Source organism: Heterocephalus glaber, unplaced genomic scaffold, assembly GCF_053883595.1.
Source record: "Heterocephalus glaber isolate CG9 unplaced genomic scaffold, H.glaber_assembly_v1.0 deba00000122, whole genome shotgun sequence".
Lineage (NCBI taxonomy): Eukaryota > Metazoa > Chordata > Mammalia > Rodentia > Bathyergidae > Heterocephalus > Heterocephalus glaber.
The window spans coordinates 69,369,399-69,385,273 of NW_028258138.1; the positions used below are offsets into that span (position 1 = coordinate 69,369,399).

At 45.3% G+C, this 15,875-nt stretch overlaps 1 protein-coding gene across 1 annotated transcript in view; it reads left to right on the forward strand.

Moving 5' to 3' along the window:
* Positions 1–3,148: 3,148 nt before the first annotated feature.
* Positions 3,149–15,875, forward strand: part of Arhgap31 (Rho GTPase activating protein 31) — a 120,737-nt gene continuing 108,010 nt past the window's right edge. The window contains exon 1 of the mRNA XM_004835673.4: positions 3,149–3,323. Within this exon, the coding sequence (XP_004835730.2) occupies positions 3,224–3,323 (100 nt within the window). The 5' untranslated portion in view covers positions 3,149–3,223. The remainder of the gene's footprint in view (positions 3,324–15,875) is intronic.

Below are 15,875 nucleotides of genomic sequence, written 5' to 3' on the forward strand. Positions count from 1 at the left end.
GACCTCCCTTCACTCAGCTGTATTTGATGAGGGATTGGTAATAGGGCCCTCTACAACCCCTCCAGCCCCTCTAAGGAATCTTTTTGTTTTTTTGGTACCGAGGATCAAACTCAGAACTTGCACTTTTGAGACATGTTCGGTGCCACTGAGCTAAATTCTTGGCCCTCCCCACTAAGGAATCTAATTCAACCTCATTTAGACATTTATAGGCAAACTTTTGCAACATGACGTAAGTCGAGGAACCCATACACAGGGAAACGCAGTACTGGAGCTCGGAATATATAACTTTTTAGAAGCCCCTTTGCTGTGGTCACCCTCATCCTCTCCTATCTTTAGAATCTCTGGGCACCTCTGAGCCTGTCTCCCAGAAAAGCCTCATCTCCTGGGTGGTCCCACCTCGAGATACCACACAGACTCCCTTCAGTGCAGGGGAGGCTGGGGTGCAGGGGAAGTGGGGAAGGAAATGTACTCAGCCAGAGAGTAAGCTACCACTCTAGCTCCCTGGCACATGGAATTAGAACCCCTCATAACAGCCCATGGGCAGAGAGTCCTATAAGAGCATTTAATTAGTTGCTAAAAGAGGAGGGAAAATGCAGAAATTGTTGACAGCTGAATATGCTTTTATGGACAAACCAGCTAACAGAAGAACTCAGATCACTTGACACTAAAACATTCCAGTGCCCCTGTCGTCTATACCTACTTACAGCAAAGATAGCTGTTAGCATTCTTGGTGATGAAGGAAGAAGATGGCACACTTCGATACTTGGATGGGTATCACTCCTCAACAGGTACAGATAATGAGATTGTACAAAACCACAAATCCCTTCAGTGGTATCTCCCTGTAAGGACAGTGCTTTTCTAGGAAATCTACATCCTGACAATCCACCAGAAGCCTAATTTACATGATCACCAAATAGTCTATTTACCCCTTCAGTTAACATTCTTACACTATCTCCATATAACTTTGCATGCCAGGAAATCGGCAGCTCACAGAATGCCTAAAAACTGCTGCCGTGGCACTAGGAAACGGAGTCACTAAGGGTTCTGAGCAAGCAGGCAGACAACAGCCACCACACTTCAGGAAGATCCTGTAGTCCTCTTGCTGTGGAGGACAGATGAAGTGGGAGGAGTCTGCTCTCAGTCAGTTCCTCTAGGAATTATTCTAACAACTAAGGAGTAGATGATCTTTTCCAGTGGGCCTGGATAGACGAGCCCTGGCTGAGGGACATTTTGAAGGACTCATCCTCTGGGCGGGACTAGCTTGGAGGTGGGGGTGGCAACAGAGAAATGAGTCAGTGGTGACATGAAGATGTCTGGCCAAGACTGGTACTGCTGGCACTGAAACGGACACGGACAGAGAAATGGAAGGAAAGAGAGACTATAGAGAGAGTTTAGGGGTTGGGGTGCAAATCAGGTGGGTTTAGGGGCCAGCCAGGTGCAAAGAGGGCAGTTGAGGCTGCAAAACTGGAAGGTTCGTTTCCCAAGGGGCCATTGTGACTGGGCATCAGCAGCCCTTGCCATATGGGAATGCACTTGCGGTATAACCAGATCTTCCTTTCTTTTGCAAGAGAAGGCAGAAATCCAGATTATCCAGATTATGTAAAAAAATTTTTAACTCTTTAATGTTGGCTATTAATTTTTTAAAAAATTAAACCATAGCATGTGCCAAACCAAACACACCTGTATGGCAGTTTTGGTACAGTGGCCATCAGGTTGTGACCTGACATACAGAAAGGCCAAGGGTCAAAGTTCATAAACTGTCAATGGCAACACAGGAGCGACTGTGAGGGATTCAGTAACTAAAATACTGTACATAAAGCTTTTGGCAGCAATCTGAGCTGTGTATATATCCCTACGCTTCAAGCCTATATATGGATTTGAATTTATACAGGAAGTTTAATCTAATCCTCAAATGGTTAAATCACAAGAATTTGAGTGCTTACTGTGTGCTGAGTACACAGAAGTCAAGGAATTTTAAATCTAACTGGAGAAGGAAAAACAAGCCCTCCTGAAACAACTTGAGACAAATTATGAAACAATTCAGAGACTGTTTCCTCTACATTATGCTAAACTATAAGAGGTTTCTTAAATCCTAACCACCACCAGCCCCCCCATCACTTATATTTAGCACACTTTGCAATGATGCGCAGTGCGTGTGAGCGCATATGTCTGTGCTCTTGGACCTGTGACTAGAAATTTGACTTTCCTGGCCCTGGTAGCAAAGCAGCAGCCTCTGTTCCCCGCAGTGGGAAGGGAGGGCCTGGGGGTACCTGGATCCCAGGGGCTGGGTAGGAGTGGCCAGCGTGAATCCCCGGCCCGACAGGTTCCTCCCCTGGGGTCCCCGTCTTTGTTTCTGTCCTGACTCTTAAGTGTTTGTGGAGGGAAGAGGCAGGCACTGAAATAGAAAGTGTCAAAGACGGGATGACAGCGGGGATAAGCCTCAGGCCGGGTCCCGAGCGCCCCTCCCGCCCCCTGGGAACGCGGGGCACCTCCTCCTGGGCGGCTCCGAGAGCCGAGCGCCGGACCCGAGGCGGCGCGGGGCTGCGGGTCCCCGGGGGAGCGCAGCGACTTCCTCTGGGCCAGCCGGAGAGCCCGGAGTCGGGACCGGCCCCCGGGGAGGGAGCGCTCTCCTTCACCCACCCACCTACTTCCTCCGGCTCCCAACGCGCAGGCACCGGGCTGCCAAAAGTTTCCACCCTCCGCCCCCCTCTCTAGCTAACTTCCTTCCAGCGCTTCCTGAGCTGGATGAGCCTAGGATTTGTAAGACAGGAAAAAAAGGAAGGCGTGAGGGCGGGCGAGGGAGACAGGATGCTTGTTTTTCGCTTTTCCAGAGCCGTCTGAAGGCCAGACCGCGGGCCCAGGGCCGAAGACCAGCGCGGCCCGGGGCTGGGTCCGCGCCCCTCGCCGCGCCCGCCCGCGCGTCCCGGGCACAGAGGAGAGCTCGGCCTCTCCGTGGAGCAGAGGACCTGCGCCCGGAGAGCCCGCCGGAGCCGGGAGAGCCCCGGGACGCCCAGCGAGGAAGTGACACTGCGAGCAGCGGGCGGCCCGGGAGGCGCCCGGGGCGGATCGCAGGCTCAGTGCGCAGCGCCCCGCGCCCCGTCCCCGCTCCCTCGCCCATGCGGACCCCGGCGCCGCGCCGCAGCCCGTGATCGAACCCGAGCCCGCCGTCCGCGCGGGGCTGAGCAGAGGGAGGGGCACCGAGGCAGCCTCTGCGGACTAACTCATGAAGAACAAGGGTGCCAAGCAGAAGGTGAAACGCAAGGGAGCCGCCACCGCGTTTGGCTGTGACCTGACCGAATATCTGGAGAGCTCAGGACAGGATGGTAAAGTGCCTCCTCCCGACCCCCTTTTGTTGGAGGGAGCGGTGGATTCTCTTGGGGTGTGTTGGATTCAGTTCACAAGTTAATGTATTCCAGGCTTGTGCTCTCGTTGTACTTTTTTTTTTCTTCTTCTTCTTAAAGAACATACTTGATTCTTAGGTGCACAGAGCTGCCACCCCGACGTGCATGGGCTGCGTTGGTGGTTCGGGTGTCTCTCCTGAGCCGTTAATGGGCAGTGCTGTTGCCAATTTCACTGGCCATCCCGGGGGTGGAGAAGAAGTGAGGAGCCTACACTTTGGATGTCAGCAGGGAGGGATGAGAGGTGGACGTGTGGGGCGGTGGTCAGCGGGCTGCCCGAGTGTACAGTTGTGACCGCCTTAGCTGTCCCTCCTGGACTCTCGGATTTCATCCGCTCACGTCCTTTTTTTATTGATGTGCTAGAAAGCGGTGGGGGGAGGGGGGGATCCTGGCTGGGAGAGTGGTTGTACAAACATTTTCCGAATTTCTGAACCGATGCCAAATATAAGTACCCCCTTCCCACCCCTTCCTCCAGACTACCTCCTCTTGGCTTTCAGCTTAGTATTTGGTGTGGTGGGCAAAAGTCCTGTGCTGGAAAGGTCAAAGGGCCTTGACTTTAAAATGGTTGAGAATATGTAAGAGAAAAGGACAGTGTCTCAGTTTTCAAGGTCAGATTGAAAGGGGGGGGGCAGGAGAGTAGAGACAATTTAAACATTTGTTGGAGGGAGGGAAAAAGAAAACAATCTAGAATATACTAACAGCATTTGAGATTAGAAGTATTTAATCATAGGAAAGTTGGGAAAATTGAGCATTAAATAACTCCTTTTGTAAAGCTGACTGGCCCTGCACTTACTTATACAAAAAGGCCTTGTCTTTGGAAGCCTCAATGAGAGAGAAGAGAGCCCACTATATGGGCTATGTGTTTATACATGGATAGATACAACAAAGGGAAAACTTAATGCTGTGTAACTGTGCAGAATAATTCTGCCTCCAGGAAAATAATCTCAAAAACTATTCCATTTGCACATATCCAGTACACATCTCAAAAACAGTGCAGTGCTTTTGTTTCACTTCCCTTTTTTTTGAAGACTCAGCACCCCTAGTAATTTGCAGTGAGTGGTGTGATATTCCTGTGGTATTCAAGAGTTCAGAGTCTGCTGTGTCATTAGGACAAATGGCTTTAGCGTTTTAGAGCTTGGGGAACCACAGCTTCCAAAACTGCCTCTTTAGAAATTGAGGCATAACTGAGTCAATTTATTTCATTCTCACCAACAATCTGGAGAGGTTGATTTGAAAAATAAATCCTTTGGATTGAATGTTTTGTTTTTAATATGAAGAAACTCCAAATATACAGCTTAATCACTATGGTCAGACATTTACAATGAAATATTTCCCTCCATCTGGTTTTGCAAGGGCCTTCGGGTTAACCTCCAGGTACACTAGGAATGCTCCTAGCAAGCTACCTTCCACATGCGGGTATTATTCTGGGCCTTCTCTCTAAGGCTGTGAGAGCTGCATAGGGGTGCTTGCTAGCCCTGTCACATTCTTACAAAGTCATACATCATAGGATGAACCTGAGCTTTAAGGTCCTGTGACGAAACTTCAGAAGCACCCTGAGGCAGCTGTTCTTTTACCTGCTTTGTACATTGGGCATCTACATGTTTCGCTTAGGAAAAGAAGGAAGGGAACTATAGCTTAAGGGAAAAAAATGGAAAGCCAGCACTCAGGGCTTTCCACCATGGAAAGGAGGAAAGGAAGCCCAGAGAAGTAAATTGACCCCCCTAGGGATATACAGCTCATCATGAAAGATGCAGAGGGCCCTGGCCTATTAGGCCCCGTCCCCTCCTTTGCTTCCATGTCTAAGCCACATTCTTTTCAAATGATTTTTCCCCCTAAATTGAAAGCAGACTGCCTGGCCACAGGATCAGCAAACATTCAAAACTGAACATACCTGAATAGGGTTCAGCTTTGGATGAAAGGCCACTGACCCACATAATGATCCACATTCCTTACAGTGGAAATTATGTGGAAATTAAGACATGCATGATAAGCAGCTCATATAAATGGGAGCAATAAGGATTTCTCCCCCCCCACACACACACACAACTAAGACAAGTTAGCTAGTTTTATTATAGTGTAGTAGTGATAAAGTTAGTACTATCAGTTTCCTCTAAAATAATCTGGCCTCCCATGGACTTTATGAAACATGTGGTAGACAAGGGCTGGACTCTGTTCCCTGCTTAGAATATTGTGGGTGACAAATCAAGATGGGAGCCAATACCCAGAAGGCTGGCCAGGGTCTCTCAAGACTGACATCATAGTCACTGAACTTTTCGGGTCCAGGGCAGGGCATTGCACCTAGATAGAAACAGGGAAAAAACATGGATGCAAGTTTGGGAACACAAAGGCAGAAGGGAAGGTCAGAGATGTAGATAAACAAAGGGAATCCCTGTGTTTGCACTGGGGAAGAAAGCCCAACCTGGAGTGGAGGACAGGCTGGTGACAGTTTGCTGTGCTCGGGTCATCTGAGGGTGGGGAAGCTTGAGTGGGAGCTCTGGGCAGACAAGCTGAGCACAGAGAATGAATGTCAGCTGCTTCTGTCATCTGCTGAGGCCCAGCCCTGCCACCTGCAGTGGGACAAATCTGACAAATAGGTGTTCAGTTTAGCGTGGATGTTGCTCAAGTCCAGTTTTCATCCTTAATCTTTGAGAAACTAATGAAAAATAGAACACTTTCCCTTAGAAAGACACACACACACACACACACACACACACACAAACACACACGTGTCCAGTATCTGCCAGTACACAAAGATGCCAGTTTCAGACTCTGCTCTGATCATCCCTAGCCACACAATGACCTCATGTGGAGGGACACTTTTCTCCTTTTTCCCTCTCCTTCCTCCTCCTCCTCATCTTCCTGCTCCTCCTCCTCTTTTTTTTTTAGTACTGGGGCTCGAACCCACCGCCTCATGTATGCCATCCAGGGCTCTGCCACTGAGCTACATCTCCAGCCCAATCTCCCCATCTTCGATCGCTTTTCTCCGGCCTGGTGAGAACACCCAGCGTGGCACAAGGTGGCTCCTGACACAATCCACAGGTCTCTTTCACTTCCCTCCACCATAGAGCTGCTGCCCCCAACCCCCAGCTCTCCCCTGGGAACCAGCTGACTTTCTCTTCCTGTCTGGGACAGACGGAGAAGGTCACCCTTTCCTTACTGCTGATGCCCAAAACAAACAGGGATAGTTTTCTTTTTTCTTCTATTTGACCACTAAGTATGAAGGCTCTTCCTTGTAGCTGTGTAATAAAAACCACATTATGTTGTTGCCCACGGTTGGGAAGGCGGGAGGGGTGCAGCCTGTGAGGTCAGAGTGCATCCATGGTCATTTACTACCTCCCTGGGATGAGCCACATGTTCTGAGCCTTCCAGCAGAGCTCAGAGATGCTGAGGCCCAGTGCCAGGGACAAGTGAGAAGGTTATGTGGAAAATCGTTTTCCTCCACGTTGGCCCCACTCTCGCCTTTGGAGCCATCTTTGTTCATTGTACCCGCACCCTGATAAAAAGTCACATTGCTCTGACCTAGTGGCTCTCCATGATGGTGACACAGTACAGTCACCCTAAGGAGCTTTATAAAAAATATTGATGCCCAGACCTGCTCCCAGACCAATTAAATCAGCAACTCCCTGAGATGGCTTTGATATGGAGGCAGGGTCTGCAGACCCTTTCCCCCTGGATAAGCAGCGGGGCCCATTCTGAATTCACCATCTGAATGTTTGACAGCAGCTGTGAAACTATTTCTGAAGATTTTTCCTCATTTTTACCAGGCAAAAAAAAAATGTATATTGGGCCAGGGATTTAGCTCAGTGGTTCCGCCACCAGCCTCACAAGTACAAGGTCCTGAGTTTGATCCCCAGTACCAAAAGAAAAATGTATACTAATACTTACATAACATATATTTGTACATACATATATGTTGTATACATAACATATGTATATTTGAATTGAAGGATGATAGAAGATTCATAACAAACAGTCAGTACAAATGCAATACTAAGCTTGATGAGAATAAGTCCTAGCATTTCAAAGGACCAGAATAAGCCAATAAGACTTTTGGATGTAGCTGTACTTTGTTTCTAAGACTAAATGATGCCCTCACTTTATTTATTTATTTAACAAATATTTAATAAGCTACTGTGCTAAGTACAGTGGGGAAGAAAGAAAGATGGGCTCCAGCTTTTAGAAATTTACAGACTAAAAAATGTGAACAAACCTTCAGAAGCCAGTGGCTCAGTTATCTTTGAAATTAGCTGTCACAACTGATGAAAAAGTTGAAGGAGAAAATGCAAAGGCTTTGATCTCTGATGAAATAGACTAGACATTCATATAAACAAAGCAAAGGAGGTAAATATTTTTCCATTGGAGATAAGTCTTAACACTAAATGGGGAGCAGGGCAGTGGTTTTTCTCCATCCTGTTCCTTCCCAGCTTCTTGCCTGGTACAGTGTTATCACATCTCCCTGACTGATTCCTCATCCTTTGCTCTCAGTTTCAGACAGCTCTGGAAACCTTCCCTGATCTGCCCAGTCAAGCATCTTTGCTGGGGCCTCCCTGTACCCTGCGAAACTACTGCCTGCAATAGAATCCCTGCTTTACTTGTTCCCAACTGAGACCCTTGGCCTCTGCCTGGGCACTGGTGAAATGGGAATAATAAGATTGATGCAAAAATAAATGAGTTAGCAGAGGGTGTGCATAGGGTAAGCTATTACTGTCTTGCTGCCCACCCTAGCACAGCCACCAGGACTGAATGGTCCCTAACCTTAACCCCAACCCTGACCCCTGACCCTAAACCTAACACCTAACACTGACACTCACCATAACCCTAACCCCTAATCCCTAATCCCTAACCCCTAACCCAAACCTTAACCCTCACCCTCAAAGTGACTCTGGGAAATCCTTGTGTGAACCAGCCTCTCCATTCTGTGTGTCAGGCAGTTCTGCTTCCGGTCCCTCTGGTTGATGGATTAGCGCCCATCCAACCATATCATTTGCTCATTTCTTCAGAGCCTCTTGGCATCTGGGCTGGGGTGGGTGGGGCCAGGGGGCCAGGGGACCAGGACAGTAACAGCTTACCCTGAGCACACCCTTTTCCAAGGACACACTTTTCTTCTACATAAGACCCATCTTGAGGCCCAGGAATATGAAGTTAATTTTTTTTCCTTCCTTCTTTTGCTTGCCATGTATTTAAGCCAGATGCAGCATTTTTTGACTTGTCCCACCCTTCTAATTAATTTTCTTTTTGTTTAGGGTGCATATCCCACCCAACTCTCTAAGTTGTTTCTTCCTGTACCCCATTCTGAATGCCAGGCTCAAGTTGAATTGGACTTGCTGTTCCTCTGTCAAAGAGCTGGCCTCAAGGACTGGTGGAGAGGGGGGCCACAGCCTGCTGGAACTTCAGGAGTCTGGATAGCAGCCCCTGTCCCTCTAACCTTCCCCTAGGATACAATTTTAGCTAAGACTTAAAATAAAGCACCCCTAGGAAGAAACAGGCTAGCTGCAATTCAGATGAGAATAAATATTGGTATGAGATTTATTTTATTCTGAGAGCAAGTTTTGATAAAGATTAGAACATCAGGCTGCTGGATGGTTGGAGGGAGGAAGAAGAGGGGGAGCTGTACTGGTAGGAGAAAAGGGACCCAGAAATGAAGGCTGAGTCTCAAATCAGACCTAGTTCTATTTATTGGCAGTAGGAGTTACTGTCTGTGTTTTTTATTACTATATGCCAGTCACTTTACACGTACAAAGTTATATTCTCAGCATGTTTAAAAATTGGATATTTTAATTTCCATTTTACAGAGGAGAAAACTGAGGTCCAAGAGGTTAAGTGATTTGCTAAGATCATAAAGATGGAAAAGACAGGATTTAAATCCATATCTGTTTAAAAGAAAATCCAGATCTGATTCCTAAAGCTACACTCTTAGGCAGGAATCACATCTTCCAAATTGTACTATTCATATCTTGGCATTTATTTACCATTTTTGTCCCCCAAAAAGCCTGTAAGAAGTTTTTCTCCTTTTGCTTTGTTCTTCCCCAGCCCAGACCAGCAATGTTCATAATTTATAATTGAAATTCGCTTAGCACTTTGTCCTCTGCAAGGTGCTTTTCACACACTCCTGTCCAAACCCGCCAGCATTTAAGTCCATCCAGACCCTCTTCTTCTTCACAGGTCTCCCCTTACCCCCGGCACTCCCTCTGGGCACCCGCACAGCCTGAGGGTGAGGGATACCCAACTGGGTCTCTCTTGTACCCCTGGTTCTCTTCTTGAACTGGCCTTATGTGTGCAAGTATCTGGCAAGCTCCACTCTAGGCAGGTGGCATTGGCAGCTCACACAACTTTAGTAGCTCACTGTGCCTCTGTCAGGGTGAGCCTGTGGAGGACAGACAGCAGTTGATGGATTGACCTTGCTTCCTCCTTCAGGAAGCCAGGGTTAGAGCCCTTGTAGGAAGCTCAGCAGGGGGACCTTGCTGACGTGCTGGATTATGAAGAATCCAAGATTGCTTAATGTTCTAATGTCCATAGACCATTAAGGCTTTGCGCAGAACTCCCCAGAAACATTGCCTTTGTCTTGTGCCTCAGCAGTTACTCCTTGGTATGAGCTGCATTCTTGGCAAGAGTCCAGAACCATCAGGTACCACACGCATAGCCTGATGCTGGCCCAGAATGTCTTCAGTGGGGCACCCTCTCACCACCCCTCAGAGGGAGAGGGTTGAAAAAAATACATATATATACATATATATATATACCAGCTCTCACTGTTACAGAGACTAGAAAATAGATTGACATATAAACTATAGTTCTGGCAAGCTACAAATAAACCTAGAGCTTTTGTGAAAGGCGACTGAATCAATTGTATATATGTGTGATTGTATATATTTCTTTCCCTGGATTTTCATATTTTTAGTAAGAAACTATCTTGTAGGGGACTTTCAATCCAATGCAACAACTATTTAATCGTACTTTAAGAAGCTAGACGCTCTTAGGCTTACCAAAATGTTCTCAGGCTGCTCTTGGCCTAGAGGGTTCAAAAGATGGGAAGACAACAAAAAGAAGGACAGAGTGAAGTGGGTCTGCAGAAGATGCTCAGGCAGGGGATGCTGGTGTGGGAGGTAGCTGAGAGAAGCATCAGAGTGGAATGTTTGTAGTGGGGGAATGAAAAAAACACAATAAAGCCAACATCAGCTGACTGTGAGGAATGACAGAAGCATGGGGAGGAGGTGGTTGGCTTCTAGAGGCAAGAAACCACATGATTTTACCTGATTCTTGGAATGTCACAGCCTCTTGCACCCTGGGGGAAAGACATTCAGGCCAGAAGGTGGCTGAGGATGACTTACAGTGGCCAGGTTGGGACGGCGTGGGGTGCTGGCTGGGGTGATAGAAGCCTGTCTTCCCTGGCAGGGGAGTGAGCCTGCCCTCCAGACACAGAGCAGCTGATAGTTGCAAGAGTGGCCACTGGTTTGTCTGGTTGTGCCTGCGTCCTGCCTGAGCACAAAAAATGAGAGATTATTAAAAAAAAAAAAAAACAAACAAACCTTTAAAAAAGTAATGCTAATTTTGTTTCTTAATTAGTTCTAAGCCATATAGCATAAGTATCCAACCTCAGCCTCTTCCTACAACATGTGTGGAAAGGTCTGTTCTTTCCACATCTTTTGAGAACCAACTCTGAGAGGTTAAATAATTTGCCTGATGTCACCAAGCCAGAAAGTGGGAGAAGTAGGACTCAAAGCATGGATGTCCAACAGTCAGTTCCCTTTCCATGGCTTTGTCTACTCAGAACCCAAATAACCACGGCTATGCTGGCAGTAAGACAAGATCTGATATGCAGAGTTCCATTTTGCCATATGTTGCCAGGGTGATAAGTTCAGAGCATTTAGTTAGACTTTAATAAAACTTCTAGCAATACAGTTCTCATCCCCAGTTTTTCAAAGTAAAACATTTTAGGTTCCAAATGGCAGCATTCAAAACAGAGAGCGAGCCCTGTTACCATAAGTTGCCCTTCCACCACTTCTTTCCCATCTGTTTCCTGCATGCTGAATATTATTGGGAAACAATGATGTCAACCCTTCCATATAAATCTACACCTCCCTGCTGGTCCCTCCCCTACAATGCATTTTTTGTTCCTCTTTCTGGCTTTTGTCTTGCTGCCTGTTAAGAGACTCACGCTTTTGGCGTCAATTGTTGGCTTTCTTTTTAATAAGTTTTTGCTATTTAAGCTTCACTGTGGCCTTCAAAATGCACATGCTTCTTTGCGTCCATATTTGGAGAATCCTTTGTTGTTTGGCTAATAGCTAGAACGTGAGCCGGGTGTAAAGAGAGGAGCCATTTTACTTTGTGGAAAAGCAAAGCTAAGAGAAAGTCTCTGATTCAGACCCGGAGCTGAGGATCCAAACCCTGCCTAGCGCCCTGTGGAGCTGTGAGAAAGCTTGGCTGACCTAAGTGTGTGGGGCACACACCCTGTAGTGGAAGGTCAGGAAATATACCCATCCGGTAACCTGTAAAAGGTCCTGATTGGGGCTTGATTGCCAAATGGGGCATGGTTTCTAGAGCCCCTTTCCCATACTATCCTCAAAGACAATTTGGTTTCAAAATGGAAAGGAGTTTTCTGGGAACAGCATGAGTTTGAACTATGGGTCCAAGAATTCTGCACCTCTCTTTTTAAGCTTTAAGTAATGATCCTCAAATTTTACTGGGAATTCAAATGACTAAAATTATAGTTCTTACTTCTATTTTAGTCATTCGTTTTTGCAGTATTGGGAGTTGAACCCAGGACCTTCCCACTGAGCTACATCCCAAGCCCTTTATTTTTTATTTATGAGACCAAGTCTCAGGGAGTCACTAAGTTTCCCACTCTGAACTCAAATTTGTAATCTTTCTGCCTCAGCCTCCCAGAGTGCTGGCATTACAGGCATGTGCTACCGCACTGAGCTAAAGTTCTAACTTTTAAAATTAAACTTAAATTTTAAGGTTAAACAAATATTAGTCAAATTGATTATGTCCTTAGAAATACTGTTAAATTTCGTTCTGGACTACTTGAATGGGCTGTGTACTTTAGAGAGCTGCAGGCTGTAAAGTGCTGCTCCCTGTCAAGGTTCTGAAGTATGGGCCCTTGGAGATCCTGTTTCTATAGATGTAGGTGAGAAGTCACATTTTATTTTGGGTTTTTTTTGTTGTTTGTTTTGTTTTGTTTTTGGTACCAGGGATCGAACTCGGGACCTTGGGCTTTCAAGGCAGATGGAACCACTGAGCTAAATCCCTGGCCCAAGAAGTCACATTTTAAAGAGATGCTCTAGGCCATTCTGATAGCCTTGAGCTGCTGATCTCACTTAGACTTAGCTCATAGAAAGAAGCAGCTAAGTGAAACTATGTGACTTTTATTTTCCTTATTGTACTTTTATATTGTCCAAAATGTTAAGTGAACATGAATTTTTACTTTTTAAAATTAAAAAAATCTTTAAAAATTATCATGGGAATAAGGTGTCTTAAGTTATTTAATTTTTCATAGAGCTCCTTTGTTCCCATCCTTATTCTCGGGGGGAAAAAGTAAATCAGTTAGTTTGCTTTCCTGTCTTAATACAGGCAGTGCAGTGAAGTCATTTCATCTCTCCTGTTAGTCATAGTGTACCAGAATGGTTAAATGTGTGACTTTTTGCTGGGAAATGACCTTGGTTCAAATCCCAGCTCTGCTGCATGCTAGGCTTGTGATCATGAACAAGCACCAAACCTGTCTATGCCTCAGTTTCCTCGGCTAAGTGAAGATTGTGATATTAATAGTACTCCTTATGTAAGGTCATTATGAGGATTAAAGGAACTAGTGCACTGCTTGGATTTTAGTAAACTTCCCATGGATATTAACTACGGTTGTCATTTCCCTGGTGATGGAACTTGGGCCTGTTTCAGCTTTGTTAGTCAGAATGTGGTTCCTGAATTAGGCTACAGATGTGGAAGTGGAGAGAGCTGAGAATAAAGTTGTAAGGCCCTGCAATGTACCCAGAAGCTTTTTCTTTTTCTTCTTTTTAAACGTTCTTATATACACACATTATTGTATTTCCTTTGGTTGGATGCATTAAAAGCTAGTTTTAAGATTTTTATCTATTAATAAATATATCTGGAGTGAGACTGTGGCACACTTTCTATGTTTTATACATTTTTAGTAATCAGGAAAAAAGAATCTAACTCCCCCAAAAAAGGGTTATGCTAAAAGGTTATAACCATAGTGACAGCCATCCACCTTCCTGCTTTCCATTTGTGCTTCAGGAGAGTGAAAAATCTGAAAACTAAGCCTGTTACCATCATGGATAGAACAGAGTTAGGCTTGGGCATAAAACATTTCACATATACCTGTTCACTTATTCCACAATCACATCTTGAAAGTGGACCAAATGAAGTCAGTCTGGCTTGAGAGTGAGTTTAAGTGTGAATTGACCACAGATCATCCTCAGTCTTAAGCTGTGTGAATAGAAGCAGAGAAAGTAGATGAAGGAGTCCCTTCTGTACTATTGGTGGGGAAAGGAATCTCACAGGAAGGGTTGTGTTTATGCTACACGATCCATTCTAAGGTGAAAGCTTGTACCCAAAAATACATTTAGGAAGGTGATCAGAATAGTGACAGATTTCACAATGCTATAGATGAAAATGACATTGCTGAGAATGATTGCTCTAAGTAGGCAAGTATCTTAGTTACTTTTCTTGTAACGGAGACAAAATACTCAACACCCAAAGTTAAAGGTGGAAAAATTTATTTCAGTTTAGAGTTTGTAGAGTTTCAGTCCATAGTAAGTTGGTTCCAAGGTGGGGCAGCATGTCACAGAGGCATGGCAGAGAGGAAACTATCCATGGCAGGGTAGGCAGGAAGCGGCAAGCAGCAGAAGCTGCAGTAGCAAGCCTCCCTTTCTTTTTTAGCCTATCCAGGCTACAAGCCTTTTGGATGTTGCCACCCACACCCATTGTCCACATCCAGAACTATGATAAACCAATTAATGCACTAATCCAGTGCCACACACCCTTAATCCCAGTATCAACACTTAATCCACATTCACACACCCTAGATCTAGCCACCTCCAAAAAGCCCCACTTAGACTGTGTGAGACTTTGGAGGGACATCTAGATGTAAGCCATAACAGCAAGTAAAAGTTGCTTCAAGTACTGACGTGACCATGCTGGTCTCTGGGCTTTCAAGTTTGTTGCCCCTTTTGTTAGCTTCCTGTTGCTACCACAATAAATGACCACAAACTTAGTAGTTTAAAACAAGACAAGTCTACTGTATTGCAGTTCTGTAAATTAGAAACACAACACAAGTCTCACTAAAACTGAGGTACCAGCAGGATTGTGTTCCTTCATGGAAAATCTAGGAAAAAATCCATTTCCTTACCCTTTCCAGCTTCTAGAAGCCACTGCATTCCTTGGTTGATCTCCCATCTTCAAAGCAGCAATGTGGCATTGGAGGACTATTCTTCCAAAGTCACTCCCCTCTTACAACCCCTGGGCAAAGTTGTCCGCTTTTGAGAACCTGTGTGATTAAACTAGGTGCACCTCCGGTGTACTGTCCTCATCTCAGCGTCCTTAGCCTAATCATATCTGTGAAGCACCTTTACAGAGAAGGTGACATGTTTACAGGCTCCTGGGAGTAGGCCAGGAGTATCTTTGAAGGGCATTATATTCTTTGCCCTCTTCTACATAGATGAAGCCCTGGGCAAATTGTCTGTACAGTACCTGGTGATCTTTGAGATCTTTCCCAGTCCTGGGACTTGATTATGTGATTTTAATTCAGTTTTGTCTACTAATAGAAATACTCCTTAAATTCCATTTTAAACTCCTGGAAACAAAATGGACAAATAAAAAGCTGTGTGAGGTGTGGGTATATGGAGAACTTGTCATTCTACCAAGTTTGTAGACTGCAAGCTATAAATTGCTGCTGCCTGTCAGTATCTGGTGTTCAACCATGTTGGCTTCTGAGGGAGCCACAGAAGTGCTGGAATTATGGCTCCTATTTATTGAGCACATGCCCTCTGCCAGGCCTGAACAAATGTTAACTTCTGTCCCTGACAACAGTCATAGGAGGCAGGTATTCTTTTGTAATACCTAGTAATTGTACATATTTATGGGGTAGAGTATAGCTTTTCAATACATGTATATAATGTGTAATGATCAGATGAGGGTAACTGGTATATCACCTCAAACATTTATCGTGTGTGTTTGTGTTGGAAATATTCACAATCCTCTGTACTGGCTCTTTTGAAATGTGTAATTAATTTTTGTCAAGTCAACTATAGTTACTCTACTGTGCTATTGAACATTAGAAGTTATTCCTCCTAACCAACTGTTCCCTGTGCCCATTAACCATCCTATCTCCAAATCCTACCCTTCTCGGTCTCTTACACTCTACTACTATGTGATCAACTGTTTAAGCTTCTATATATAAGAATATATAGTATTTGTCTTTCTGTGCCTGATATCTTTCACTTTACATAATGTCCTCTGGGCTCA